Raw genomic sequence first — 27,483 nt, 5'->3', positions numbered from 1 at the left:
TTTTAGCAGGGGATGGACAGTTTTTTTGTTTTGTTTTTGTTGTTGTTATTGTTTTTTTAATATTAAATTACTTGGTCAGAACATGTCCAACCAATTTTGGAAAAAAACTCAGAGAGCTAATTTTCTGTTCTGTCATATATTAACTTTGAGATGGGAGGATTTTTTTAAAAATATTTTTTTCTTTATAAATCCAATGTAATTTTTCCCACCATTGATGATCCAGAAAACAATGGATGAGCTTCAGTGAGATATAAGGAAATTATTACTTTGGCCTTATGGGTGACATCAGTCATGAGAGTTGAGTTCCAGTTGAATAATCAGTGTCACCAGAACCCCCAGATGAAAGTAATGTAACTTGAACTCAGTGCAAATTGTATTTTTTGTTATATGAATTAGGAGAGTTAGTTGGTTTACAATTTAAATTCTAATTAGATCAAAGGTGTTTTAGTTGCTGTCAGGGATTTAAGAAGATGCTGTCAGAGGTATACAGGCTCCATGTTGAAGCTGTCTTAAAAATAACTTTGTACAAAAGGGTTCCAAGATAGAAAAAAAATCACAGCTTCTTATCTTAGCAAAGATAAATCTGATCAAAGCTAGGCCATTGGATTTGCTCGTGATTGCACAAATTATTGACATGAAATTAGAAAAGCCCTGACCTTGATGTTATAAAAAAGTATATGTATGTTGAAGGTTTCTGTTTTTTCACTTTTGTGTTAGTTTCTTTGGTATGAAGTTATGGAATACATAATCTTAATTTTCAGAAAGATTTGATCTGAGTGATTTCCAGAACTCCTTTACTTACACAGTTACCACAGTTGTAATGTGATATTTACATTCCTCATGGGGTGACACCAATTGCATGTATAACTGCATGACCAAAATGAGTGTACAGGTGTGAATACTAACATGTATGCATCTAGGATTTCAACATTCTGAAAATCAGGTCTGTAGTTCTTACCTTCAAGGACAGTATGGGTAGACACATAACATTGATCACTGCAGTTTAGAAGGCTAAATTAAATTAAATTAAACATGCATGTTGAAATATTGGGAGTACTTTGGTATACATATTTATCTCTTAGACAGTCATCGTGTTCCTTCAGGTATATCTGAGTTTCTGTTTTGATGTTGGATTTGGGTTGGGAAACATATTTGTGTTAAAATGTTTTACATACGTAATGAGTTTAAATGAATATTAAAATGATACACTTGTGATTTGTACTAAGGTTCAAAAATTATTTTGGTGTCTTCAGTGTACTGTTACTTCATACAATTTTTTGCATTATCAAGGCTTAAATATTAAGCATTCAAAAGTCAGTCAATTCTAAAAGTTAATGCTGCTCCTGCCAAGTTAAATGAGCAGTCGTGTACATTCTGTGTTATATGGTATATGTTGCTAACAAACAATAATATATTATCAAAGATAAAGGGAATAGAAAATATCACATGGCCACATTCTTTTATTCCCATTTTTCATGCCCTGGAATCCTTAATTTGGCAATTTCCTAACTGATCTCATACATTTCTTGACATTAAAGTGACCTGCGAAATTTATAAGTTGCTTTACACCAGAGATTTAGCTTGCATGTCTTACCTGCTTTTCAGACTTTGCCAATGGTGATGTTAAAAAGAATAAAACCAAAAAGCTGATCTGAAAAGTTGTAATCCATATATGTGTGAGATTAGTGGCATATATTTGATACTGGCAAGAGCTACTTAAATGAATTTGCTTTGCCACAGTACCCTTAGCAGAACAGTGTGTTGTTTTGAGCTATAGTGGCAAAATAGCAGTAAAGTAGTCTTAATGATGTATTTTTTTAAAAGGTATAAAGAAAATTAAAGAGAGCTTTTGTAGATTTCAGTGAGTTCTAATCAAGGCAAGCTAAATCTGGAGTTTCTGGTTTATACAGTTAAGTGCGTTTAAAAAAAAAATTAGGTTGAAACATATGAGAAGTGTGTTTTCCTGTTAGTGTAACTGAAATGTCTGAGCCAACATTTCAGATGCAAAAGAATGGGTGAGGGAATTAGACTAATCATGGAATTCATTCTGAACTTCAGAGGCTGCTATCACAACTGGAGTTCAATAGAGCTGGTAAAATGTTTACAAAAATGAATCTTCTCATCCTTCTAATTCAGTATCTGATGTTATAATACAATGGCATAAGAACGAAGGCAAAGAAAGTAAATGTCGGAGTTGGGCAGAACTGTTAGAGCATATTATTCCCGTGCTCTGCTCTAGACTGACTGAAAATACACTTCTGGATGAAATACAAGTAGCAGGTCTCTGTGTCTGGGCTAGACTTAAAAAGATAGTGCTCTGTTACAAACACTGCTCAGTAATGTTTCTCAAGACTGAAGGTTGTGAGCTGAAATTTGGACTTCCTCGGTAGCTGTCCTGCTCCTTCAGAATTCACTTATATTCAAAATGCATAAAACCCCAACAATGGCCACGTTTGAGAATGTCTTGCGAGACACATCTTTGTCCAGGCTTTCCACTATCAGTTCTGAAGTTTTGGACACTTAGCTGGCTTTTTCCTTTTATGCCGCAGAGGTTTGTGGTGTATTGCAGTGTTGCTGGTCTAGCCCCACCTATGACTCCTCAGTTGGGTCTCAGCTGATGCTGTGAGGGTAGGGACCAGGTACTATCTTGAAAATCACTTAGTCCTCATGAAAACCAGCAAGTAACTAAATTGAGGTGGTGAATTGCAGGGTGTAAGAAGGCTCCTGGAGGTGTCCCAGGATCAAATAATCCAGTTTATGATTCTCAGATGGATGGCCTAAAGAGTGTAATCCTACAGGGAGCAGGCTAGGAAGGAGAATGGAGTAGAGAAGCTCATATATACTCCCAGGCAGACAACATGCAGTGTATAATCCTGTTGGGAGGAGATCCATGAGGAGATCCTGGATCAAGGGGAAAAACATGTTTGATATGCTGAATATATTGTTTGTTTTGAGCAAGTAAAATTGAAGCTGGGAAGAGAAGAGATGTGACATTTTGTTGCTGGAGAATATTCTTAGGTGCACAGGCCAGTGAGTTAATCCACTTCCTTATATGGTGTATTTGTTCTTTGTTTGGAAATGTTAATGGATTTCAATTTAAATGATAAGTGGAGTCAGGTAAAATGGAGAGTGACGTGTAAATGTGAACCATAGTAACACTATCGCAAGGGAATAGCTCTAAACCATAGAAGAAGTCATGATTAGAATTCAGACCGTCCTGATTTCTTTCATAACTAGATAATCCCATCACTGTTGTACTAAAGGATGTACCCCAAAATCCACATAGATTAAGGAATTTTGGACATCTGGTTACATAACTCATGATCCATGATTTCAGAAGATTATTTTGGAAGTTCATTATTGTTTGTTTTTGTAGGTGTGCATTGTTTCTTTAGGAAAGATGACCAGAGGGCTTACAAGTGGTCTAGTGGGGAGGTGGCTATGATGGCATCATTGATCATAAACAGTTCCATATCTTGTGCAACTAACTTTTTTTAACCAGATGACTTAAAAAGTTGTTGGTGATTAAACATGGTTTGATGTTGGATTAGCTTGCATATTAGGGGTTTGTAAGTCCTTCATTTTTAGTAGTAAACAAAAATTGTAATAACTTAAAAACCTGTAAATTTTTAGAGGCAACTGAATTTGAGAAAAACATTTATAGCAGTTGCATTGTTTTGCTGAATAGGTGGAGAAATTGATTTCAGAATATGAAAGTTGCAGTTGAATGTACCATATGTTTTATTGTATAAGAATAAATTGTTTGAAAATATTCACAAACAATAATTTATGAGCTTTGTAGGAAGGCCTCATCCAGTTTTTGGTAACCTGATGTGTATTAAAAAGTGAAAGACAGTGAGGGAAAAGAGCAAGAATGTGTCTGGGTCACAAATCCTTTTCCTTTATACATCTGACAAGATCCACCATCGCTTTTGATTTTGTCACTTCTCTGCTATTGGAATTAAAGTGAATTATAGCTTGTTTTGACAGTGTAGACTTCTCAGGGTTTGTCTGCACAGACAGCAGCGCAGCTTCACCAGTGCAGCTGTGCTGTTGTAGCACTTCACTAAAGATACTACTGTGCCGACAGGAGAGCGTCTTCTGTTGGCCTGGTTAATCCACCTCAACGACCTAACACTGGGGGTTAGGTTGGTATAACTACGTCATTCGGAGGTGTGGATTTTTTACACCCCAGTGATGTTATGCAGATGTAAGTGTTTTTTTTTGTTTTTTTTGTTTTTTTTTTATATAGTGTAGATCTGGCCTCGATCTATTAACTGCATTTTGTGGAAGTCAGAATCAGAGCTTTGCCCATAACCTCAAGAGGCATGTGGTGGTGGTTCCGCTGTTTCAAAAAGTGAGTTAAAGCAAATATGCTTTGGGGCATAATTCAAAATGTAATGCAAAGGCAGTTTTGAGAGACCTTTTTGAAGTATACTGTAAATATTATGTAACTGTTTTTTAGTACATGAAAAATCTTACAGTGCGGCCAAAATGTTCAACATGTTTATGTAGATGATTAAAGGGGACTCTGAGAGGCCTGCAGGTTTCTACACATGCAAAGAAACCATGGGTTATTTTTGTTCTTGTGGAAAAAGTACGTACTTTTTTATTCTGTTTTCATGACTTGGGCATTTTGTCCCCTGGGGGTGTCTTAGTTTAAAAGAACAATGAAACAACTGGCATTACGTTATTTATTCAAATCAAGCTTTTACATATTAAGCAGTATTTTAAGGTCACCGCTCTTGTGTACTTTGGTGATTTCTCAGACTTGTAAGTGTGGACTCTTTCCATAGCAATGTCTGGTTCAGAAAGGGGTTGTAGGACTTTAATTCCTCAAATCCCTTTACCCTGAATCTTCTATTACTGTCATGTTAGGGCTGTATCTTTGTCCTAGTTTTCATGTAGTTTTTGTCACATGTAGACAAAGTCCAGCTCAAAGCCTGGCATATAATTTCAAGCCCAGGCAGCTAAATTAAAATGTACAAATAGCCATACTAATTGCTAAAAATTAAAATGACCTGCTCCTTTTTAAAGAAACCACTGAAAGAATTTAACCCATCATCATGTAATATTTAACTCCTATTTGGTTTAGAAATAATAAGGTAAAAGTCAGGACTCTCTGGTTCAACACTGAAGCCTTTTTTTAAAGGCATCTAGTTTAATTTTAGGAAGATGTACATATGATTTTTTTTTTTTACTGCCAAAACATGCAGTTTTGTAATATTTCATACTTGTTGTTAAACACTTCTTATCCTCCTAATTAACAGAACCAGAATAAATCTTGACTTTTCAACATTGGATAGTTAAATATGTTCAAAACTAGTGTGCCAAAAAGCTGTAGAGTTGGCTTTAACGTTTTAGCTTTTTGTTTATATATGCACATGATGTAGAACTCTTAGCTGTAAGAAAACAAAATGAAGACCCTCTATTATATTTATAACAACACCACTTTCTTGTTCTTAATGTGAAAATTATCGGAGAGCATATTTTAAATGCATGATGGCTTCTTAAATTAGATAAAGTCTTGTAATCTTAGATTACATGTCTCATGTAAGAGAGACAAGGTAGTGAGGTAATATCTTTTGGACCAACTTCTGTTGGTGAGAGAGACAAGTTTTCGAGCTTACACAGAGCTCTTCATCTGATCTAGGAAACATACTCAGAGTGTCACAGCTAAATACAGGATGGAACAGTCTCTCTAATATCCTGGGACTGCTCCCTGAAAATGGCTTTCTTCTGATTTATCTGCATGTTGCTCTGACTTATTGATTTATCTGCATGGTTTAATGTCTCTCTCCTTGGGAGGATGGGGGGATATCCTGATGACCAGGAGTGCGGCTTTGGCATCCTTTCTCAAGTTAAATAATTTTACAGGAGTAGCAACTTGACCTTAAATCATCTTAAAACTTGAATCTACAGTAGAAATCTTTCCCAAGAATACCATGACTCTTCTCACCTTAGAACAGGACAGAAATCTAGACTGAGGCAGAGAAACTCCTACTTTTAAGGTAGCACTGAAAGCAATTTAGGAAGCATTCCTCTGGTTCAGTACAGGAATACTGGTACTTACCCCATCTGTAGTTACAGTCAAATGTTGTATATAGCTTGGCTGTGTCATGCAGAAGCCTTTACCCTCAAAAGGTACTTTTTGATAACCTAGATGTTGATCCTGTTGTTAGTCAATATGTAGCCTGAGGGTGGATCTTTAATCATAGTTGACTGATCACTCTGACCACCCAAGACATTGCCCTTGGAGCAGTCAAGTGAGCCCTAATGCCTCTGGTACAGGAAAGCTCTTATTTTGGCAAGGTCTCTTTTTTTAAAACTGGTCACTAACTTTCTAATCCTTTGTGCAGGCTTTAGAAGCAGCTGGTGCTTTCTTGGATGTTCCAAACAAAACAGACAGTCTATCTTTCTGAACTCTGTAGATGTGTGTGCAACAAGTTATTGTATATGTGTATCGGGATAACAATTTTGTTTTCCTTCTAAGGTTTTGGTCTAAAATTGATACATAAATTGTCTCTGAAAACTGTTCAGTTTAGTTTTTACTTGAACTTGGACCTTCTTGGTAGAATGATTTTATCCTTGTGGAGTCAGATATTTTTAGTAAGCTTCATGCATTTTCAGTTTACTAAAGTATTGAGCTCAGCGTAATGCAATGGGGAAAACTGTCTTAAGATGAATAATGATGGTGACTGCAAAGGCTCAGATAGAGTATTGGGTCAATATTTGAGCCAGGCTTAAAATTACTGGATATACAGCTGGATTTTTCTCTAATTGTTTCCCAGGTTTTTGACTTGGACTGTTGAATTAATGTATTTCAAGATGTCCATGCAGAAAACCTCATATTGACTTGGCTTGATGTTTACTTTGATTGTGGTTTGGACTTCAATATCTGTTCTTCAAGTGACTGCACTCGCACGTTCCACTCTTGACATCAGTGCACACTGTGTACAACCATCGGAAACTTTCTCCCTTGGTATACCTGTTGCGCAGCTTGGAGGCCTGCTGCTGCTGCATGCCACTGCATGCAGTTATCAAGGGCAGAGCCATCCTCAGCCTCACTCTGTTCCTTCTTTCTGCCTGTGATTTTTGTTGGAACTCTCGTCTATAAGAGAACAGTTACTTCTCTCAATCTTTGTGAACTGTGTGTAGTTAGTTAGTTAGTCTGGTCTTTAGTGTTCAGATAGTAAGTTTTAGCTGTATAAAAATAATTTAAATTAATTTTTTTTTTTTTTTTGGATTTGATTTCCTCTTTTGGAGTTTTCTATTCAAGGTATACCCTGATCACTGGGTTTCAAGCCTTCTTGCTTCAGGTCTATGCCAGTGAGTGACCTGCACAATAACTGCCTGAAGTGCTTGGGGGAAGCACATATGAAGGGCCAGTACCAGATTGGCAGGGAGTTCAGGACTTGGACGAAGAAGAGTAGAGAGGATAGGCTGAAATTCCAGCTGGTGGAGGTGATGCTCTAGCCACTCTTGGAGCCATCCTGGTCTGACTCTATGCCAAGTACTGTGGCTTCAGTGAGAAGTGATCTCCAACTTTAATGGAATCCCAGTACTGTTTTTTCCCTTGCCTGAAGAGAGGAAGAAATAAAAGCTTCCAGAGAGGCACTGGCCAGGGGAAGGTCTCCACCCTCTAAGTCTGATAAGAGGGTTGAGGGAGTTGAGGAGTGCTTAGGTTTCAGGTGCACTCTACTCCAAATTGGTGCCAAAGCCCAGTTGGCTCAGGTTATGCAAGGGGCACTGGTTCAAGTCCGGTGCTGGAGGCAGCACTGTCAACTTTTTTAGCACCACAGCAAGAGACCAACTTGATGCCTGTTGTCCCGGATGTATTTATGGCAGAAAAAATCCTGCTCTCCTTCTTGGTGCAGGTGTATCCTTCCTTACAGGAATCTGGTCCCTCAGGACTGCTGCCACTTGTGCCTGCAATTCAGCCTCCTGTACCACAGGAGGAGGAAGCTCCTCAGTACTATCAAAGGGAAACCTGATCACTCCCACCACCCAAGACATTACCCTTGGTCCCTTTCTGGTGGCATTGCTCCATTGACTGGATCAGCCCTGCCATGGTCAGAGGAAGGGGAATCCTCGTTGTTGGACTCAGACATGGGATCTTACGGATCACAACTCCAAAGCAGGACCCACTGGTCTCTGCACACATTCTCTCTTCCCACTGTGATCCTTCAAGGGACTTGCCATGGGAATGTGGCCAGAACAGTGGTGCCCTGCCCCATATCAATGTTCATTTTGGAGCTCTTAAGGTTTTCCCCAGCTTCCAGACCTTTCCCACAGCATGCATACTCAGTGTCCTTGTCTAGAAAGGCTTAGTCTATGCATTGAGTAGCTCTGTCCCCACAGTTTACCACACACAATTGCTACTGGCAGCGCACAGACATCACTGCTGTTGAAGTTGCACTTGCTCAGTCCAAGTGTAAATTGTTACATCTACCACTACTGTGCCAACTCGTTGATGTAATTGCTGGTTAAACTGCTTCAACAGTACATTTACCCCATCCATTGCAATCTGTCAGTGCTCTTGCTCACCCTTCAGTTACAGATTTGGAGGCTTAGAATACAGGTTCTGTCCCATCTCAAGATGACTGCATATAGGCCCATGAGCAACTGAGGTGGTATTTGGCTGATCTCTCGTCTGCTCAGCTATCTCCACTAGCTCCTGAACCCCCAGAGTGGCAGAGAAGGACATGGATGGAATGAAAATAACTTTTTAGTCTCATGGCATATCAGCTGGAGGGGAAAAAAGGTCAAAACCCAAAGGTTGGTTGGTTAGTTAGTTAGACATGTATGAGTTTCCCAAAGTGTGCATATTTTATTAAGGTTACCACAGCTTTCCACTCACTACCTCAGTAGCATCTAAGACCTGAAAAAGAGAGTAGAAATAGATTACTAACTACAGTGAGTAACAAAGCTTGCACTCATCTACCGTCTTACTCATCCCCAAGAAGAAATACATCTCCCCATGTCCCACCTGCCTTAAGAGGAAAGGGAAGAGCAACCTTTAGTTCAACCATAAAACCAGAATGGAGAAAAAATTGTTGAATAAATGAGTGAAATTGAACATCTTATCTTCTCAAAGCACTGGTGCCTTTGTATTGGCAACGGTCATCAGGCCTTCAGGTCCAGATGTGGTCCTGCAGTTTGAACAGAGGTGTGTGACTTATTCCTTGTGCACCAGCAAGTGTGAGAGTGCAGGAGAGCATATCCCATGCCTTTCAATGCACGTTTCTTCCCTTCCAGGATAGAAATCTTGAAGCACCTGTTGGAATAAATAAAAAATGTGAACAGGTAAAAGTATGTTTTAGTTTATCGCTGTGTCTGCTTTACTGAGGCTATTGTGGGAAAATACACAGATCTTGCCTACAGGTCCCAGAGTTGCTGAATGTAGATATGATGTGCATATCTATAATGTGGACATACTGCACTGGTGCAAGTTGCAAAAATACAGTTCTCTATCTGTTGTTATATATGTTTTCTAATGTGGCTATCATAGTAGCACTGAAGTGTTGTCAGATGATTAAGAGGAGGAAAATAACCTTTGCTTTGAGATTGGATTTTAGAGAGGATAGGCTGACTTCACCTGTTGTTTAATAACATTGTAAACTGTCTCTAAATAGAGTACTGGATGTAAATAATATATGTATGATTAAGGTTCTAGTGTAAAAAACAGTTCCAGTGGGGCTTGTTGGTGTCAGAACTTTTGCTTGTAACTTAAATTGCATATGGTGCCTTGTTAGATTTGAAACTTCTTGTAAGATCATCTGAGATAGCTTTTTATCATTTTATAAAAATCTTTGACTGAACATTTTAATATAGAGAATCCAATTAGTGATTTATAGGGACTCTTTTGTAGATCACTTTAATATTTCAAAATGTAATGCAGAAAACATTTCATAAAGCTTTGACCATTGCCTTGGTTTTCCAAGTAGCAAAACAGTACATCTGATTTTTATCTGAAACATTTTCATTGGCTATCTGTACAAATAGCGACTGTTAAAAAGACATCAACATACTGAAAATATTGTTTTCCTGCAAATTAAACATGAATTACTTGTAATTTTGCCCTACACTTACTGAAGTTTAAAAGGATCAAAATTGCTGTGACAGTCTTAGTGCAAAGGCTGAATCTCGTTTAACTTGCTCTGTGAAGTAAATGCCATCTGATGTTTTGTTTTTTTTGTTGTGTAATCATAACTCAAAACAGTGTTCATTAGTGAAGTTGAGACTTGCAGCCATCTTCAAACTTTTGGTCCTTATATAGCTGTAAAGCAGATCTACTACACAAGCATACATGATGCTGTTTGTTAGTATGAGACAGTACGTTCTGAGGTACGACACACTTTAGTTTGTGGTAGTAACTATCAAAGAGATAGCATTTTTAATAGCTTTGGGAAACCAGCATTGGCATTTTAATTATGAACAGCCTAACCCCAAGACTGTAATCACTTATTCATTTCCAATATCCCAACAGACGAGCGCATTTTTGAACAATTTTACTACAGACTCCTGTCAGCAGAGATTTCACTGGTGCCACATTTGAGATCCCTTTCCTTGAGGGTAAATGGACCTTTCAAGCTAAACCAGTCATTTGTTCTTGTTTAGATGTGATGTAATACGTGCCAGACAGGCTTTGCAGGCTCACCTGTGCTTTCATGTATACTCTTATCAATAATGAAAACACATCTATCCAGAATCTTTTTATCACTAAGTTTTGATAAATGGTTTTAAAAAAACCCCTCTATAAATGTGGAAATGGCCACTAGAATTTACTGGCAGAGCTAGATCATGGGAAATGGTTTGAAAGGCATTTGTGTTCAGGCATAACTGTTGCAGCATACACTGAAGTAACTGACAAAATGATCAATGCATTGGGTGCCTTCCTCTTGAGCCTCCAGAACTGATGTCTGTAGCTTAGTAAGGGTTATTGTTGATTTTTCTTGAAATGTGATGGTGGTTTAAAAGAATGTCTTTAAAGACAACTGTCAGAAGTAATCCCACCTCATCCTCAGTCTTGATCTTTTAAAAAATGTGTATATAACTCCTGATGTTCCATCCCACCATCTAAATTAGGAGCAACAAAAATAACTTCCTGAGTGAGAATTGTAATGTTACAATAGCAGTTCCTCACTTTGGTATCCCATCCTCAATACGTACAAGATATAATGGACCTGGTGTGGACAAAACCTCTATAGCCTCCAGGCATGATAGTGAGTCCTCTCTGGGCTTGTATAAGCACAAGTGCTGCTTTATCTGTACTGGTATAGTTTGAAGTATAAAGGTTTGTCTGCTGATATATCTTTATACCAATATAGCTATTTTTATACTGGAAGGGAAATAAGCAATATGGGCATAAGGCACCTCCATACCAGTACAGCTGTGTCTGCACTCTGGATTCTAATGATATAACTATTTTGGTTAAAAAAAAAACAACAAATCTCAATCCTGACAGTTTTTATACTTGTACAGAAACTGTGTGTAGACCAGTCTCTTGCATAGTACTGCAAAACCACCAGCTAGTCTTCAGCTAGGATTTTTAACTGTTTCAGCTCTAGATTTGGAGAGTTGATGCTTTTCAGTATCGGGGTAGATTTTTTTTTTTTTTTTTTTTTTTTGGGGTTTTTTCAACCCAATATTTTTTTTTTTTTTTTTTTAATGATCAGTTTCTGATAACAGCACCCTTTACATAGTAAGTCTTGGTTAAAAAAAAAAAAATTCTGTGCCCTTGTTGTTTATGAATACCTATTTTAGCAAGGGAGAAATTGGCACACTTCAGCAGAAACAGTGAAAATTATACAAAATGTGAAGGAAAAGAAGTATCTTTTACTTCTTTCTGTTAGTAATCCTAACTGCTACCTGTAGACTCATAGACTTTAAGGTCAGAAGGAACCATTATGATCATCTAGTCTGACCTCCTGCACAATGCAGGCCACAGAATCTCACCCACTCCTGTAACAAACCCCTAATCTATGTCTGAGTTATTGAAGTCCTCCAATTGTGGTTTGAAGTATGCACAAAATTTAGATAGAAATGTTTGGGTTTTTAAATTGACTTTGTTCCTCTAAAGTGAAACTTAGATGCTTTTAAAATGTTTGGCTTGTCAACCTTGCTCTAGTTGCTTTTTGAAGCTAATTTGAACACCAGTCCTTTCCACAAATTGATCTGAAAAATTTTGTAAGTTAGCAACTTTCACTTATCTTCCCTAAAGAAGATGGAACAGGTTATTCAGAGAAGATAAAAACAATTGCCTATAATTTAAACTAATATTACAGATGTTCCAGAGCAATTATGTAGTTGATGTATTTAAATACATTGTATTTAAACATACCGTACCTTTCACTGTTTCAGAACAGAGCAAACACAAATTTTGGCCTTCTATGGTGTCTGTACTGAAGACATGTAAGCTGGCTTGAACGTTTCTGTGCAGCATATAGAGCCTATTCTTGCTACCTCTGACATCAGTTGCAAAATTCCCATTGCCTTCAAAGGGAGCAGGTTTAAATTTGTGACTGAGGCCCTGATTCAGCAAGATACTAAAGCTGGTGCTTAACTAACTTTAAGCATGTGACTACAGTAGTCCCATTGGCTTTAGTTTTTAAGTTAGTTTGGCATATGCGGGCAGTTAAAGGCTCTCTTTTATCTAATGTTTAAATTGCAACCCAACTCTTCAATGGGAAGTATAGTTTACACAACATCTCCGGCTGTAGTAGCTGTGGGAAGCCAGAAGTGTGCCTTTAAGGCTTAACCAAAGGCTTTTTTCCTATGACCCTGTTCCCTTCTAAATTTTTCAGCAGTGAGAAATGTCAAAATCAAAACTGTGTAATGTTAGCCTTTTAAAAAAAAGCTGTCTTAATTGTGATTTTGATTGTGTATCAGTAATGCAACGATTTCCAGTGATTAAAGCCCCTCTTTCTGTAGCCTATAACACTTGAGTCTCCCACAACACTGTAGCCACATGATCTGCTTTCTCACATTCCTATAATTTGTTTTTCTTTTCTCGTCTCACTTTCCTTATCACTGTCTTTTGTCAGGTTAACTTACATTTTATGCGTTTGTTTCCCTTCCTCTCTCTGACCAGATTCCCGCCCACCCCCTCCTCTTGCTCCTGTATCTGTTAGGAGTGTTTCCCATTGTATGTCTCCTTTTCTGTCTACAATTATTCCTTGCTTTGTTGTTTCCCTGTTGGAGCTGTTCCTTTACCCCACTCCTGTTTATGGGCTGTTCCTTTTTATTTTCCTATTCTCCTTGTTTTGGGAGAAAGCTGTTGCATATTCTCACTCCTTTCTTTTTTTTCCCCTAACCACATCTGCTATACAATGCTATTCCTTACCTGGGAGAATGCAGGGCAAAGACCTGTGTAGCCCCACCTTAGTGGAGGAGGGAGAACAGAAACTGAACACTGCAGGCACAGTTTCCAGGAGACTGTAGAGGAGCAGGTACACCCATATGTTTAGGCCTGTATCTCAGATTGGGAATCAAAATGCTGTGCAGTTTCCTTGTTGGCTTTGGAGAGTTAAATAGACTTTTAAGGTCAGAAGGGACCATTATGATCATCTAGTCTGACCTCCTGCACAATGCAGGCCACAGAATCTCACCCATCCACTTCTGTAACAAACCCCTAACCTATGTCTGAGTTATTGAAGTCCTCAAATTGTGGTTTGAAGACCTCAAGCTGCAGAGAATCCTCCAGCAAGTGACCTGTGCCCCATGCTGCAGAGGAAGGCGAAAAACCTAAATATGAAAGAAGGAAGAAAACAAAGGACCAAAAAACACCTAATTATGGACTCAGCAATGGAATATTTCCACTGCTGTATTGAAAGCTGTAAAGATAAAGGACGTTGCATGATATCTACTAAAGAATGTTAGCAGAAGTGATATTGTTTAGATTAAATTATTTTTAGATTTGCAAGTCTGTTTTGTTTGAAACATCAGACTACAGAATAAATTTTAAATTTGACTATTAACTGTTGTATAATTGTTTTCTGCGACAGGACTAGTTTTTATACCCATCAAATCTATGATTAAGGCTATGTTTTAGTGACAGGTATTTTTAGTAAAAGTCATGGACAGGTCAGGGGCAATGAACAAAAATTCACAGCCTGTGACCTGTCCATGACTTGTACTATATACCCCTGACTAAATCGTGGGTGCGCTGGGGCCGCTACGGGTGCTGGGGAGGGTCTTGGTGAGGCTGGCAGGCTCTCCAGGAGTGACAACATGTCCCTCCATGTGCTGCCCCTGCCCCGAGTGACGGTTCTGTAGCCCCCATTGGCTGGGAACTGTGGCCAATGGGAGATGTGGGGGCGGTGCCTGTGGGCGGAGGCAGGACACACAGCTGTCTGGCCATGCCTCTGCCTAGGATGGAGCTGAGGGCATGTCACTCCTTATGGGGAGCCCCCCGAGGTAAGCACTGCCTGAGCCGTCACCCCCTCCTGTGCCCCTACCCCAGCCCTGAGCCCCCTCCCACACCCAAACTCCTGCTGCGGGGGGGAGGGAGGGGCATGGTGGCCTGAGACTGCCTCAGCAGCAGCCAGTGTGGCTGGCCCAGAGGCTGTCCTAGTTGCTCAGGCAGCCCCTGGGCCACTCACACCAGCAACTGCAGAAGTCATGGATGTCCCAGAAAGTCACGGAATCTGTGACCTCCGTGACAGTCTTGCAGCCTTATCTGTGATTATTCAGTATTTAATAGAGATTTCCTCTTTTCAAAAAGAAAGCAAAAAAGTAAGTTGGGACTTAACAAGTTTTTAAACTCAACTCGGAAATTTTTTCTAAACTCTTTCTAGAAGAGAGAGCAGACATCTTCAAGAACAATTTTATTCTTATCCTGTCAGTGAAAGACGAGGCTTCTTATTCACTGAAAAAATTTGCCTGCGTTCTTGAGTTAAAACAATCCTGAATCTACTAAATGAACACAACTTTCCTCCTGATTGAGGCAAAGCTGATTCTAAAATAATCTGAACAGTATTTCATATCTTTTTTTCAAAATAAAATAGGAATAAAAATTGTCCTACAGACTTCGTTTTCCCATGAGTCTTCATTAAAAGTCTGAGAATGAGACTTTAGATCAGAAATTAATCCTCTCTATTTGACACTTGCCAAATGCATAGCAATCAAAGCAGAATTTTTGCTTATTTTGTTTCTCTACCACTTAATTAGTTGATTTGAAAAATTCTAAAAAATTGTGAATAATTGGTTCATTTTTATGTTGTTTTGGGGTCATACTACTTGTATACTGGCTGTCATATGAATATTAGTGAACATGAAAACGTATCTGGTACAAATTTGTGAATGTCGTGTCCCCCACCCCCTTCTGTAGTTAAGATAGAAACGTTCAGTAGAAAGCAGAAAACATACTGAATAACCAATCACACACCATGAATAGTAAATAGTTCATCAGCTGTTCACTGACTATCTGGAATAACTTTCAAAAGGCTCCTAAATCAGTTAGGTACTCCCAAAAATTCTACTTGGTTTGAAAACTTAATCATCTTAACTATTAATCAAGTAACATTTTGAGCTGTAAGGATTGTGAATCTCTTCTCCCCCCAGCCCCCAATACCATATCGTAGCCTCTAGCTTTCTGATGAAAAATGAGGTTCCTTTTTTGGGGCATCTGATTTTTCACCCATTTAAATCCATAGTAAAGCCTCCTTTGATTTAAGTGGATACAGAGTTGAGCCTTTTGTAAAATCATTCTTAAAGGTACAGCTAGTTTAAAAATTATTTTTAAAAAAATCCTTGCTTACAAATAAGTGTCCCCAGAAGGGATTTGAACGAAACTTAAAAACCTAAATGATGTCTTTAATTGAAGATGGGGTTGACATTCAGTAACAATGTATTTCTGCTAATGAGAATGTGACATCGCCCTCTGGTTGGTTTTATTTATTTATTTATTTATTTATTTTTCCTTCCTATTCTGCACCCAGAGACTTTCAACTGGTCCGCCTCTTATTGAGGTCCAGAATGAGATAAGTAAATCTGAATCCAGTTACCAGATTTGCATGACTACTCGAAGATGAGAACTGATAAGGGTATGGCTACTTTCCAAAGTCAACTTAATCTCTGAACAGGCTGGGTTGAACTTTTGCTCAGCCCCAGGATTCTGGTGAATAAAACGTACTCCGTCTATAATCAGTATCTTCAGTCGTTTTTCATGAAAACAGTATAGCCCTTAATGTTTCTGCTAGCTTTCACTGATCCCATTGCTGGATTTACAGTACTGCAAGTGCATTATGTTACTTAAAATAATTGGAGTAATAGGTGAATTTCTTATATATATATGAATGTAAATCCAGTTAAAAATCCAGTAAACTGTACTCTTAAGAGTGTTTTATTGTTGCTATATAGCAGTTTCTTTGAAGAGAATTGTGACTGGGTGCACCACTCCTTCTCTACCCCCTACTAGAAGCACTGGCACCTGAAGAAAGAGGGGCAATGAGTTGAGACCACTGAACAGACTGTTCTTTTTGTTATGCAGTTTAAAAAGACCAGGCATCTATTTTTGAGTTGAATTTGAGTTGAACAATTAATTGTTACTGCATTATCAAGGGACTTGCTGCACAAGATTCCTTGCTTCCGATGAGTTTTGACAGCGTAACAATTATTATTGCAGTGTAACAATTTCTTTAAAGGAAAAAAAGGCTTTGTTTTATATCCACAGTAACTTAATAAACGCGGTGCCATTAAAAAGTAAGAAAATACTGTCATATTGCTAGAACTAATTTGTGGATACTTTTCATCTTCATAGATTTAGAATTCCTAGAATTTAGATTTGAGACACTTGCAAACACATTCAGCATTCTCTTTCATAGTCTACTTAGAGTACATCTATACTGCAAACCACTGGCAGTGGTGTGTGGTGTATGCATAGCTACGTGGATCTGTGAACAGCAAGCTGTATCTATACTGTAGAGTGTAGCTACACAAATCAGTGAAAGGCTTTGGTGCTACCTTCCCCCTGCCCAGAGCCTTTCAAAGCAGGAGTAGGCTCTGGTAGTGGAGAGGCAGCAGGACACTACACAGCTAAAAATAGCAGTATAGACAGGGAAAGCACTGCTTGGACATGTAGAGAACTGTAGGGTACATACCCACAGGGATCAGGCATGGCTTTACTTCCAAAAGCGGTGCTTCACCATCTGCTATTTATACTTGTGCTGGGGGGCAGCGGTGTAGCATATGTACTCTACATACCACCTTACGGAGCATGCAGTGTAGATGTATTAAATGGTCTTTTATTCATGCATTTACAGTAGCTCAAATATTTTCTAATGTCATTCTTCTAGAAATATCAGTTAATTAGCATATCTGGTACAGTAACTCCTCACTTAAAGGTGCCCTGGTTAACGTTGTTTCGTTGTTACATTGCTGATCAATTAGGGAACGTGCTCATTTACAGTTGTGCAATGCTCCCTTCTAAGGTCGTTTGGTAGCTGCCTGCTTTGTCCACTGCTTGCAGGAAGACCAGCCTGTTGCAGCCAGTTGGTTGGGGATTGGAACCAGGTTGGACTGGCAGTCCTATCAGCTCCCGGCTCCCCTAAGTTCCCTGTGGAGCAGCTACCAGCAGGCTATCAATTGCAGCTATCCCTCCCCCCACTGCCATGTTGCCCTTTGCCTTGGAGCTGCTCCCCAGCCTCCTGCTTGCTGTGGGGGCGTTGGTGGCTAATGTCAGGGTGTCCCCCTACTCCCTGCTCCTACACCCCGCTTACCCCTTCTTTTCCATATAGAGCAGGGTGGGGACACAGAGGGAGAGACAGAGAGCCTGGGGTAGCAGCTACTGGTCTCAACTTCCTGATCCACTTAAAAAGACAATGCACTTAAGAGTGGGTCAGCTTACTTAAAGAGGCAGTGTGTATTTTTCTCTCTCTCTCTCCCACACACAAGGTGTGTGTGTGTCTGTCTGCTATGCTCTCTCCCCTCCCTCGTGTTTGTGCTGCCTTGTGTGAGAGGCTACATAAGAAGATGTTAACCCTTGAGGGCTCAGCCAAGTGCTAGTTCATCACTTAGCACAGGGGTTCTCAAATGGGGGTCGGGACCCCCCATGAGATTATTACATGGGGGGTCGTGAGCTGTCAGCCTCCACCCCAAACCCTGCTTTGCCTCCATTTATAATGGTGGTAAATATATAAAAAAGTATTGTAACTTATATTGGGGTTGGGGGTCACACTCAGAGGCTTGCTATGTGAAAGGGGTCATCACCAGTACAAAAGTTTGAGAACTACTGATTTAGCAGCAAGGCATTCCCTGGAAAATATTCCACCCTCTAACTTCACCATCTCAACCAAGCTTCACAATCATAGCTGTGAACAGTATTAAATTGGTTGTTTAAAACATATACTCTGTGTGTGTGTGTATGTATATGTATATATATGTATGTATATATATATGTATATATATATGGGGAAGTTGGATTTGCTTAACATCATTTCACTTAGTTGCATTTTTCAGGAACATAACTACAACATTAAGTGAGGTGTTACTGTACCTGTTTTGGAAAATGAAGCTTTAACTAACTTTCTCAGAAGTCCAGTGCACTTATGGCTGTATATCCTTGTGTGTTTCTTAATTGCCTGTCTCTTGCACCATTAGCAGTTAGCAAAATCAGACATGCTACGTAAAGTATTGGGAACAGGAATATTAACATTTTAAAGGAAAATGAGATTTTGTTTTCATAATTTTGTTGGATAAATGACAATGTCAAACAAATACAACGACTTATAGAAGGTCTCTGATCAGGGTCAGGTGATGCATCAAACAATTGTTGTATATGGATCAGTTGGTATTCTGCATATTATTCTGTTTAATATATAGACGTTTTTACAGAATTGTTGCAACTTGAGTTAACAGGAGTGTAATGTCCGTTAAGAACCATAAGAGACAAATTTGTAACAGAGTAATCTTATTTTAAAGCAGAGAACTAACCTTCAGTAAATTGAGTGACAGTCAAGTAACTGTGTTAATGGACAGCTCTCTGCTTTTTCCTATAACCTCTGGAAACATTCAATTTGTAATTTAAAAAAGGAAAAATTAGAAACTGGAAGAACTAAGTTATCACTGTTTTTTTTTTTGTTTGTTTTTGTTTTGTTTTGTTTTTGGTTTAAATTGTGGCAAACTGACTGTTTAACTGGCATCCTCTTCCTTTGTCACTGCAGGCTGTACTTAACTGTAAATCTGTACAATAATCTCTGTACTCCTGGCCGTTAGCTTGGAATCTCAATAGTAAGTGGTAATGTGACCCAGTGACTGAAAAATCAAGCCTCTCTGTTACCTAAAAAGCTCTGTTCTGTGGAGTGTTCAGACTAGAGTTCCCGCAGCATGTGCGTCTCATATAAACTTAATTATCATGACAGGGTTGTAGTGATAGAACTTGTAAAATATTACCAACAGACTGAATTGCATCAGGATTGTTAAGAGGAAATATTAAGTGATGGACTAGGAGACCTTTTCAGAAACCAAATGACTAGGTTAGCAAATACCTCCAAGTAGCAGATCACAAACAATATATTGAGGGATGTGTGTTTTGGTCTCATGTTGAAGATTTTTGAGTGACGAATACAAGTGGGGAGAGGAGGAAGGAGTAAGACAGTAGGAAGCCAAGTTTTATAGTAACAACGAAGTAAACACTGAAAGAACAGCCATTCAGTTTTGTGGATTTGCTGTTAGAAACACTCTGTAGCAATACCCGAGGAATAGAATGTTATGCATAAGCATGACCTGGTGATGCTAGTTATACAAAGAGTATAGCTAACCACTAAGTAGAGGATCAAATATTTTCTTTATTTTTTAATCTCTTGTCAGTTTTAGTAATCTACAATATTACTTGTAACAGGAGAATATTAAAATGTTTCAGATGGATGAAATTTGAGTTGCGTATCTCTTTAGTCATAATACTTACTGTCATGTCCCTTTCAGGTGTCCTTCATCTATTTCATGACATCTGTGGTATAGCTTCCATTGTGTGTGTGTTTGGGGGGAGACAGGGACAGTGAGGGGGGGAGGCTAGGAAGACTTCTTTCATCTCCAATCTGAGGACCTCAACTTTGTAAATCATTCTTCTTGGCAGTCCATCAGAGCTTCCAGGCAAGATGCATTTGTTTTGACAATTAACTTTTTTTTTTTTAAAAAAAATTCTCTTTAAAACATCTAGCTGCTACTATAATGGCCACTGTAGAATTGACAAGTTTATTTCACTTGTTTCCTATGTCAGGGATTTATTTAATCTTGCAGGAATTCAATGACTGTTTTTAAATTTGGTGGTGTTGACAGAGAAAACCTGGTGAAAAATGGGCTTTAGTCTTCTGGTTAGTCAGGAGGATGTTGCTATGTGCTAGTGCAACTGAATACAAGAATTTCCTGGACTTGTGGATCGAGACTTGTGTTAAAACAGCTACACTAAGCATAATTTATTAAAACCCCACCCAAAATGTGGGGGAACTTATTTTTAAAACAATGCAGCTGACTGCCAACTTCATTCTACCCTGCGTTCCATTGATCTGTGCACACGACTTCTTTTTAACACTAATAGGAGAATCCAGTGCTTAGTGTGAATGTTTCTGCTTAAGAGTGGGAAAATAGGTACATATAACTGAGATGACTCTAACTATGGACAACTGTTTATGTTAGTTCACATTTGTTTAAATGTCTCAATTGATTTTGTGTGGATTAACAAATCACTTGTGCTGACACAGGCGATGACTCAGTTGATGACAAGGGACTGACTGAAAAGGTTAGCTAAAAGGCTTTTGTTTAAATATTTGGATACTGTGCCTACCCTGAACTCATCATTAGAGACTTCTTTGAAGATATAAAGCTTTATATATCATGCTGATCTTAACATATTTAGTGGTGCTATTTCTTTCACTTTTAGTGTGACCAAAAGCAGCTTTGATTAACTTCCACATTCTTCATAAACATGATATAAGACTATCCTGTTTTTTGGATTAATGTGTTTAAATTAAACTTCCATAAATCTGAATTTACTTTTGTTGAAGGCAGACAATAGTTTTGTTTAAAGTTAGTGTTCAGTGTCCTTGAATTATTTCTAAACCATTTGAGATAATAGCAGCCATTTTAATTTTTCTCTTTTACCTTCTTTTCTCTCTTCAGTCTTCATGAAGAAATCATTGATTTCTACAAGTACATGTCTCCCAGACCGGAAGAAGAAAGAATGCGAATGGAAGTGGTGAACAGAATCGAAAATGTTATTAAGGAGCTCTGGCCGAATGCAGATGTGAGTAGGACTTGGCGTGCTCTAACGAAAAAGCTTTGTTTCTGCTTGGGTCTTTGTAAACAGCTTTTTTTTGTTACACTACCACTTTTCCCCCATTATTTCATATATAACTATATGCTCAAATTGTGATATAGAAGATAGTCACTATTTCTATGGCATCATAGTTGAGCTTGGTACTTTAGACATGTACAGTAATGCCTCACTTAATGTTGTTTCGTTATGTTGCTGATCTGTTGGGGAACAAGCTTGTTCAATGTTGTGCAATGCTCCTTTATAACTTCGTTTGGCAGCTGCCTGCTTTGTCCACTGTGTAGATTGCCACGTATTCGCAGGGGCAAAAGAAAATGCAGACCTGTTATTTACCAGGCTGCACGTGGCAACAGACTATATAGGTAAGAGATGCAAGGAGAGTATGGGTCACGAGGCAGACTGCAGACACACACACACACAACTAAAATCAATCAATTTAAAATTTTATTGGGGATAGTTACAAGGGGTAAGAGAGCAGCTTATGATTAGCTAATAGAGTTAACAAAACCTAAAACACACAATGCCTAAAATATCTACTAACAATATTTACAAACAAAATGCAGCATTTAGTAATAACTGATACTTACAAATACAAACCAACACATCACGACCGGCAAACGTAGAAGCTCTATTTGAAACACGTGAGCTGAGAGAGAGGCTTCGAGGTGATCAGGCTCGGTTACGGCATACACGGCATACACGGGATACACGGGACACGTTTTCTCCTCTCTCTGCCTGCACATGGCAGGGCAACCCCTAAAATACCCACTATGACATCACAGAAGTGTCATAGTGGACAGACCCCAAAACCTGTGTGTGTTCGCCTCTGATTGGCACAAGCAATGTTTACACCAAATAGGGGAGCAGGTGCCAAAAGGTCTGGCTTCGCCCCCAAAAGGTGAGGTAATGCATATTGTTGTAGAATGGGTCCAATACTGAATGACAAAAGAAGAGGCCAGGGCAATACCGGTATGGCAAGTGATACAGGATGCAGACAGGAACCCATTCTAACACACTGCTTGCAGGATTCTCTGGAAGAGCAGCCTCTTCTTGTGGGGATTAGAATCAGGGGTGGCCAGCAGCCCCCACCCCTCATCAGTTCCCCTGACGTGCTGCTCCTGACCTGCCCTGCCCTCTGCCTTGGAGCTGCTCTCAGGAGCTTGCTGGGGGAGAGAGGGGTGCTAATATCAGGATATCCCCCTGCTCCTCCCTCTTCCCCTGCTCTGTACCCCCTCTCCACAAAGCTGAGGTGAGGGTCAGAGAGGAGGGAGCTGACTGGAAGCTGTTGCTTCCTGTCTGAACTGGCTGATCTGCTTAAAAGGGCAACGTACTTGAAGTGGTGTCAGTGTATTTAAAGGGGCAATGCACCTCTCTCTCTCTCTCTCTCTCTCATGTATCCACCCCTAGCACTTTGGAAAGTCAGCACCTGCGCAGCAGTGTGTGTGCTGTCTGGAGGAGGGAGTGGTGTGCTCCAGCTGGATAGTGTGGGCTCATCATCATGTTTGGTTTTTGCAGGGAAGTGTTTGCAGCTACTGCCCTGCATTGGTTGTGTTTTCTTCCTCCTGTCTCAGTCCATGCTGCCTTGCAGAGTGTGAGGCGACATTAGCAACAGCCTATTAACCCTTGAGGGCTCAGCTGAGTGCTGGTTCATCATTTAGCAGCAAGGCATTCCCTGGAAAATATTCCACCCTCTTACTCCACCACCTCAACCAAACTTCACAATCGTTCATTGCTGTATACAATATTAAACTGTTTGTTTAAAATTGTTTAAAACTTATACTGTATATAATGTCTTTTGTCTGGCAAAAAAAAATTCCCTGGGACCTAACTCTCCCATTTACATTAATTCCTATGGGGAAATTGGATTCACTTAACATTGTTTTGCATAAAATTGCATTTTTCAGGAACATAATTACAACGTTAAGTGAGGAGTTACTGTATATGAACACATGCCCTGGTCAGGGAAGCTAAATTAGACATACTACCAACAAAGGAAGGATATGACCTCTAACCAGAGTTATATTTGGGTGTTTGTTACCATGCATCTCATTAGTTCTTAACTTTTTTTTTTAATGGTACGTAAGAGTGTGAGGTAAGGCACAAGTGTAGAAGAACATGACTGGTTGGGGAGACCTACCTGATTGCACTGAGGTGCCTTGTCTTGCTGGAAAAGAGAAGCTTATGTGCATACAGGTGTAAGGGAGGGTGTAGGAAGGAACCATGGCTTAGATCAGGGTTTCTCAAGACAATTTTTTTGGTGGCCTCAGAGTGCAGCCACCAACTCTTACTGGTGGCCGCTCTCACACTTTTCCCTAAAATACTTATTAGCTTTAGGAAAAACAAATAAATATGCTCATATTCATGTCCAAAATCATTGTAATTTATTTATTGCTAGCTTGTAAGTCCTGTTGTTAAAAATGATATTAACAAACATACAAATATCACTTTTCACAGCATACTTACTCAGCCCCAGTAAACCTGGGGACAAATTAAACCCTGGATGCAGGGATCAGGGGAGACAGCAGGAGCCAGGGGTGATTTGGGTAGGGGGTTGGGGGAGAGAATTGGGGGCCAGGGCCTGATGCCCCATAGCCAGAGCCCAAAGCCCCGTGGCTGGGGGATGGAGCCCGAAACTGCATGGCCACAGCCTCGAACCTGTAATTGCGCAGTCAGAGGTGTAGATAGAACAAGAGTGCTTGTGGCACCTTAGAGACTAAAAAATTTATTTCAGCATAAGCTTTCGTGGGCTACAGCTCACTTCTTCAGATTGATAGAATGGAACACACAGACAGAAGATATTAGTTCATGACTCAAATTATTGTTGTAGTTATCTTGTAAAATCTTTGCATGTGCTTTCAAATTTAAACTGTTGACTCTGTTGTTTAATTTTAAATAAAGCATTACTACAATAAATTACCTCCATAGATGTAATTTAGAAATACAATATCATTTCACTTGCCCCAAGGATATTAGTTGCTTGGTGTTTTACTGGGGGAAGCTTGAGTGGTGCCTGATCTCTGTCCGTGGCTCTAGCCAGTGCTATTCACATTAACTTCACATGTAAGTTTTTGTTTATTTTTAAAACCCTGTAAGTCTCAGATGTGACAAATCTAGATACAGTGTAACTTGAATTTGAAATTAACTAAGATTAAGTGTTCTTGTATACTTTGACACCAAAATACACAACCAATAAGATGTGAACACTGTGAACAAGCAGGTTGAAACCATTTATGAGCACAGACAATAAAATAATGTGTCACCGTGAATGAAAATTTAAAACAAGACATGGCACATACATTGTATGCGTCCCCCACAGCATTTAAGAAAGGGATAAAAAGTTGATTGGGTAAAACTGTATATCTTAACCTGTAACTTGATTTATAGGCTTCAGCAATTGCATTTGCTCTCTTAATTGAGGGGGATGTGCTTAGAAGGAAACATTCCTAATAAGTGAGAATTGTTCTTGGCATCAGCTGGGGTTCCACCATAAGAGAGGCTTTAATTACACTGAAACTGAACAACATTTAGTGATTTTTGTTTTTAATGTGAAGGCATTTAAAATAAAAGCATTTGACGATGTGAACATTAAATCTTGCTAGTATTGTATAAACAAAAGTTGTCATACAATGAAATTCAGAGGAAAGATTGTCACATTATCCTTAACTGTACTTAGATATTACACAGTCCTCCGCGTTGGTCAGAGAACAGTTGATGTTGCATACCTTGTGCAATTATGACAATACCATAGTTGGACACAAGATGGGCAGTAGTAAGCTTAAGTCTATTTAAATTGGCAAACATAAAATTCACTGTTTTAAACGTGGTGGGAGGGGAGAGGAATATAAACTGGCTTGCAAAGCATTCCTATTTTTCATTAATTGTGGATGTTGTCAGGATTTGTGTTAGAATGAATACCTCTGGGTACATTGCATGGTAAAGGTTCTCTTAGAAACATTAGCATTGTGTTAATTTCTGCAAAATCCAAGAAAGAAGGAAGAAGTCAGTAAGGCTTGGTCTATGCTAGCAACTTATGCAAAACTGTGGTGTTCAGGGAGGTAGAAAGTCTATACCCCCTGAACACTGCAGTTATACCAACCTAACTTCCAGTGTAGACAGTGCTATGTTGATGGAAGGGTTTTGCCCTTCAGCATACCTACTACCTCTCAGGGAGGTGGAGTATCTATGCTGCTGACCGGAGAGGCCTTCTTATCAGTGTAGGTAGTGTCTTCACTGAAGTGTTACAATGGCGCAGCTGCATCAGTTCATCCATGCCACTGTAGGATTTTAAGTGTAGACATGCACTAAGATTGTAAAGATGTTAGCAAAAATGTAAATAGTTTACATGCAATTAAAAAAATGCACCTGCACCAACACAATAAGAATGCTGAAGTATAGTATTAATAGCACTCCTAGCACACTCCAAAAAGTTAGTGCTTGCAACACTTCTGTGAAGTAGATGGTAATATATATTTGTGGTAATACAAAGGTATAAATGGCTTGAGAATTAGAACACAAACTCTTTTACCTGGATGTTGTATGAAACTCTTTAATGTTTTTCTCTAGTATTATTATTTTTAAACATAGTTTCTTACACACTTAAGTACTTTTAAAATGAGGGATTTGTAATGGAAAAGCTGATGGAGCTAGAACTCTATTGTCACAAGTAGCACTTTAATTAGAAATAATATTTATTCTGATAGTCTTCTATCTGTACAGCTGCTTACTGTCATGAATATTTTTAGGCCTATTGCTGCATTGCTCTATTTCTAATCTTCTTTTAAAGTTAAAGATGTAAATAGTTGAGTTTGCCAGACTCCTCTGTTTTATGGTCATGTTAAATATTTCAGTAATACCTTAAACTACCAGTGGAGGGTAGCAATAGTCAAACTTTTCTAGTTACTCAATTAGATAATTGTTCAGAAATTTAAAAGGTGCATTCTAATGCCCTATTTTTCTGTTACAGGTGCAGATATTTGGAAGTTTTAAAACTGGTTTATATCTACCTACTAGGTTAGTACCTTTTCAGTAACTTCTTATACATTGTTTAGGCATATTTTGAAGTCTCTTCCTCTGCTGTTTACCTTTATCCCCCATTGCTGTATATTGAATTTGTGTGCACTGAGATAGAATAATGTTCCTGGGGTGGAATATGCACTTGTTATCTTACCGTTTTCCTAACTACTGACTTATATCATGTGTTTTGTATCAATATATTTATATTCAAAGCTGACTTTTATATACGGGCATTTTTATAGAGTACCTGTTTCAGTGATGTTTGAGATATTGTCTTTTTTAAAAGATTGCCTCATGCTTTAAAATGTCTGACTATCCCTGAAAACTGCTCAAGCCTGAAGGTAAATATTATAATACTTTTATTTAGCCCTCCCCATAAATACATTGTAAAATATAAAGAATGATTGATGGATTATATGAAATAGGACACATCCACCTGTTTAGATCCTGCTTGCATTAATTTAAAATGTGACCTCTTTGATCATATTATCAAGTATAAACTTAGTTTTGTAATTCAGCCTAATTACAAAATTAAATCAAAGTAAAATTTTAGATTTCTCCCACTTCACTGATTTTTCCAGCATGTGATATCCTTTAAACCTGACATTTGAAGTCAAGTATTAAGCTATTTATCATATTAAAAGAAACTGAATCCAATTTCTAGAAGAAGAAATTAAAACATTAGCATATTACATAGACAGTTTGGTTGACATAAATGATTGTAGATGTCTTTGTCCACAAAGAGGAGAATAAAGCCTGTTTAAGAATCCACTTAAACCAAAAGAATTCTTAAAGCTATCAACATATACACTAATCAGAATCTGAAGATGAAGTGTGTCTATTTAGTCCTGCTCAAGTGTCTATCACTGAGAAATCTAAAATAGCTAACTGCTGACTTAGCTAAATCCATTACTAATTTCCATCAAAACAAAGTTCATCACAAGATCGCATTAAGATCTTGTATGTAGGAATTTGAAATAATTTTGCTAATGAAAAAGGAAAATATAAGTAATCTTCAAGCCCTAATGGTTAGAGGATAAAGTCCTATAAGTAATTCAAAGGCTATAGTTTATACTTTAAAGACCTTTTAAAAACATTTTTTGCCAGGGAACATTTCAGAATGAGTAATTAGTTGATTCCCAAACCTGACTACAATATTGTTCTCTGTTCACATTTATTGTTTCTTATCTCTTCTTAGG

At 38.6% G+C, this 27,483-nt stretch overlaps 1 protein-coding gene across 1 annotated transcript in view; it reads left to right on the top strand.

Moving 5' to 3' along the window:
• The window catches only part of TENT4B (terminal nucleotidyltransferase 4B), a 52,888-nt gene that overhangs the window by 2,979 nt on the left and 22,426 nt on the right, over nt 1–27,483 (top strand). Inside the window, exons 2-3 of the mRNA XM_032784066.2 lie at nt 21,118–21,241; nt 26,235–26,281. Coding sequence (XP_032639957.1) covers nt 21,118–21,241; nt 26,235–26,281 — 171 coding nt within the window. The remainder of the gene's footprint in view (nt 1–21,117; nt 21,242–26,234; nt 26,282–27,483) is intronic.

The sequence above is a fragment of the Chelonoidis abingdonii genome, chromosome 19 (assembly GCF_003597395.2).
Source record: "Chelonoidis abingdonii isolate Lonesome George chromosome 19, CheloAbing_2.0, whole genome shotgun sequence".
NCBI classification, from domain to species: domain Eukaryota; kingdom Metazoa; phylum Chordata; order Testudines; family Testudinidae; genus Chelonoidis; species Chelonoidis abingdonii.
Note: the sequence above shows the minus strand (reverse complement) of the source record. Positions and strands in the feature narration are given on the sequence as shown.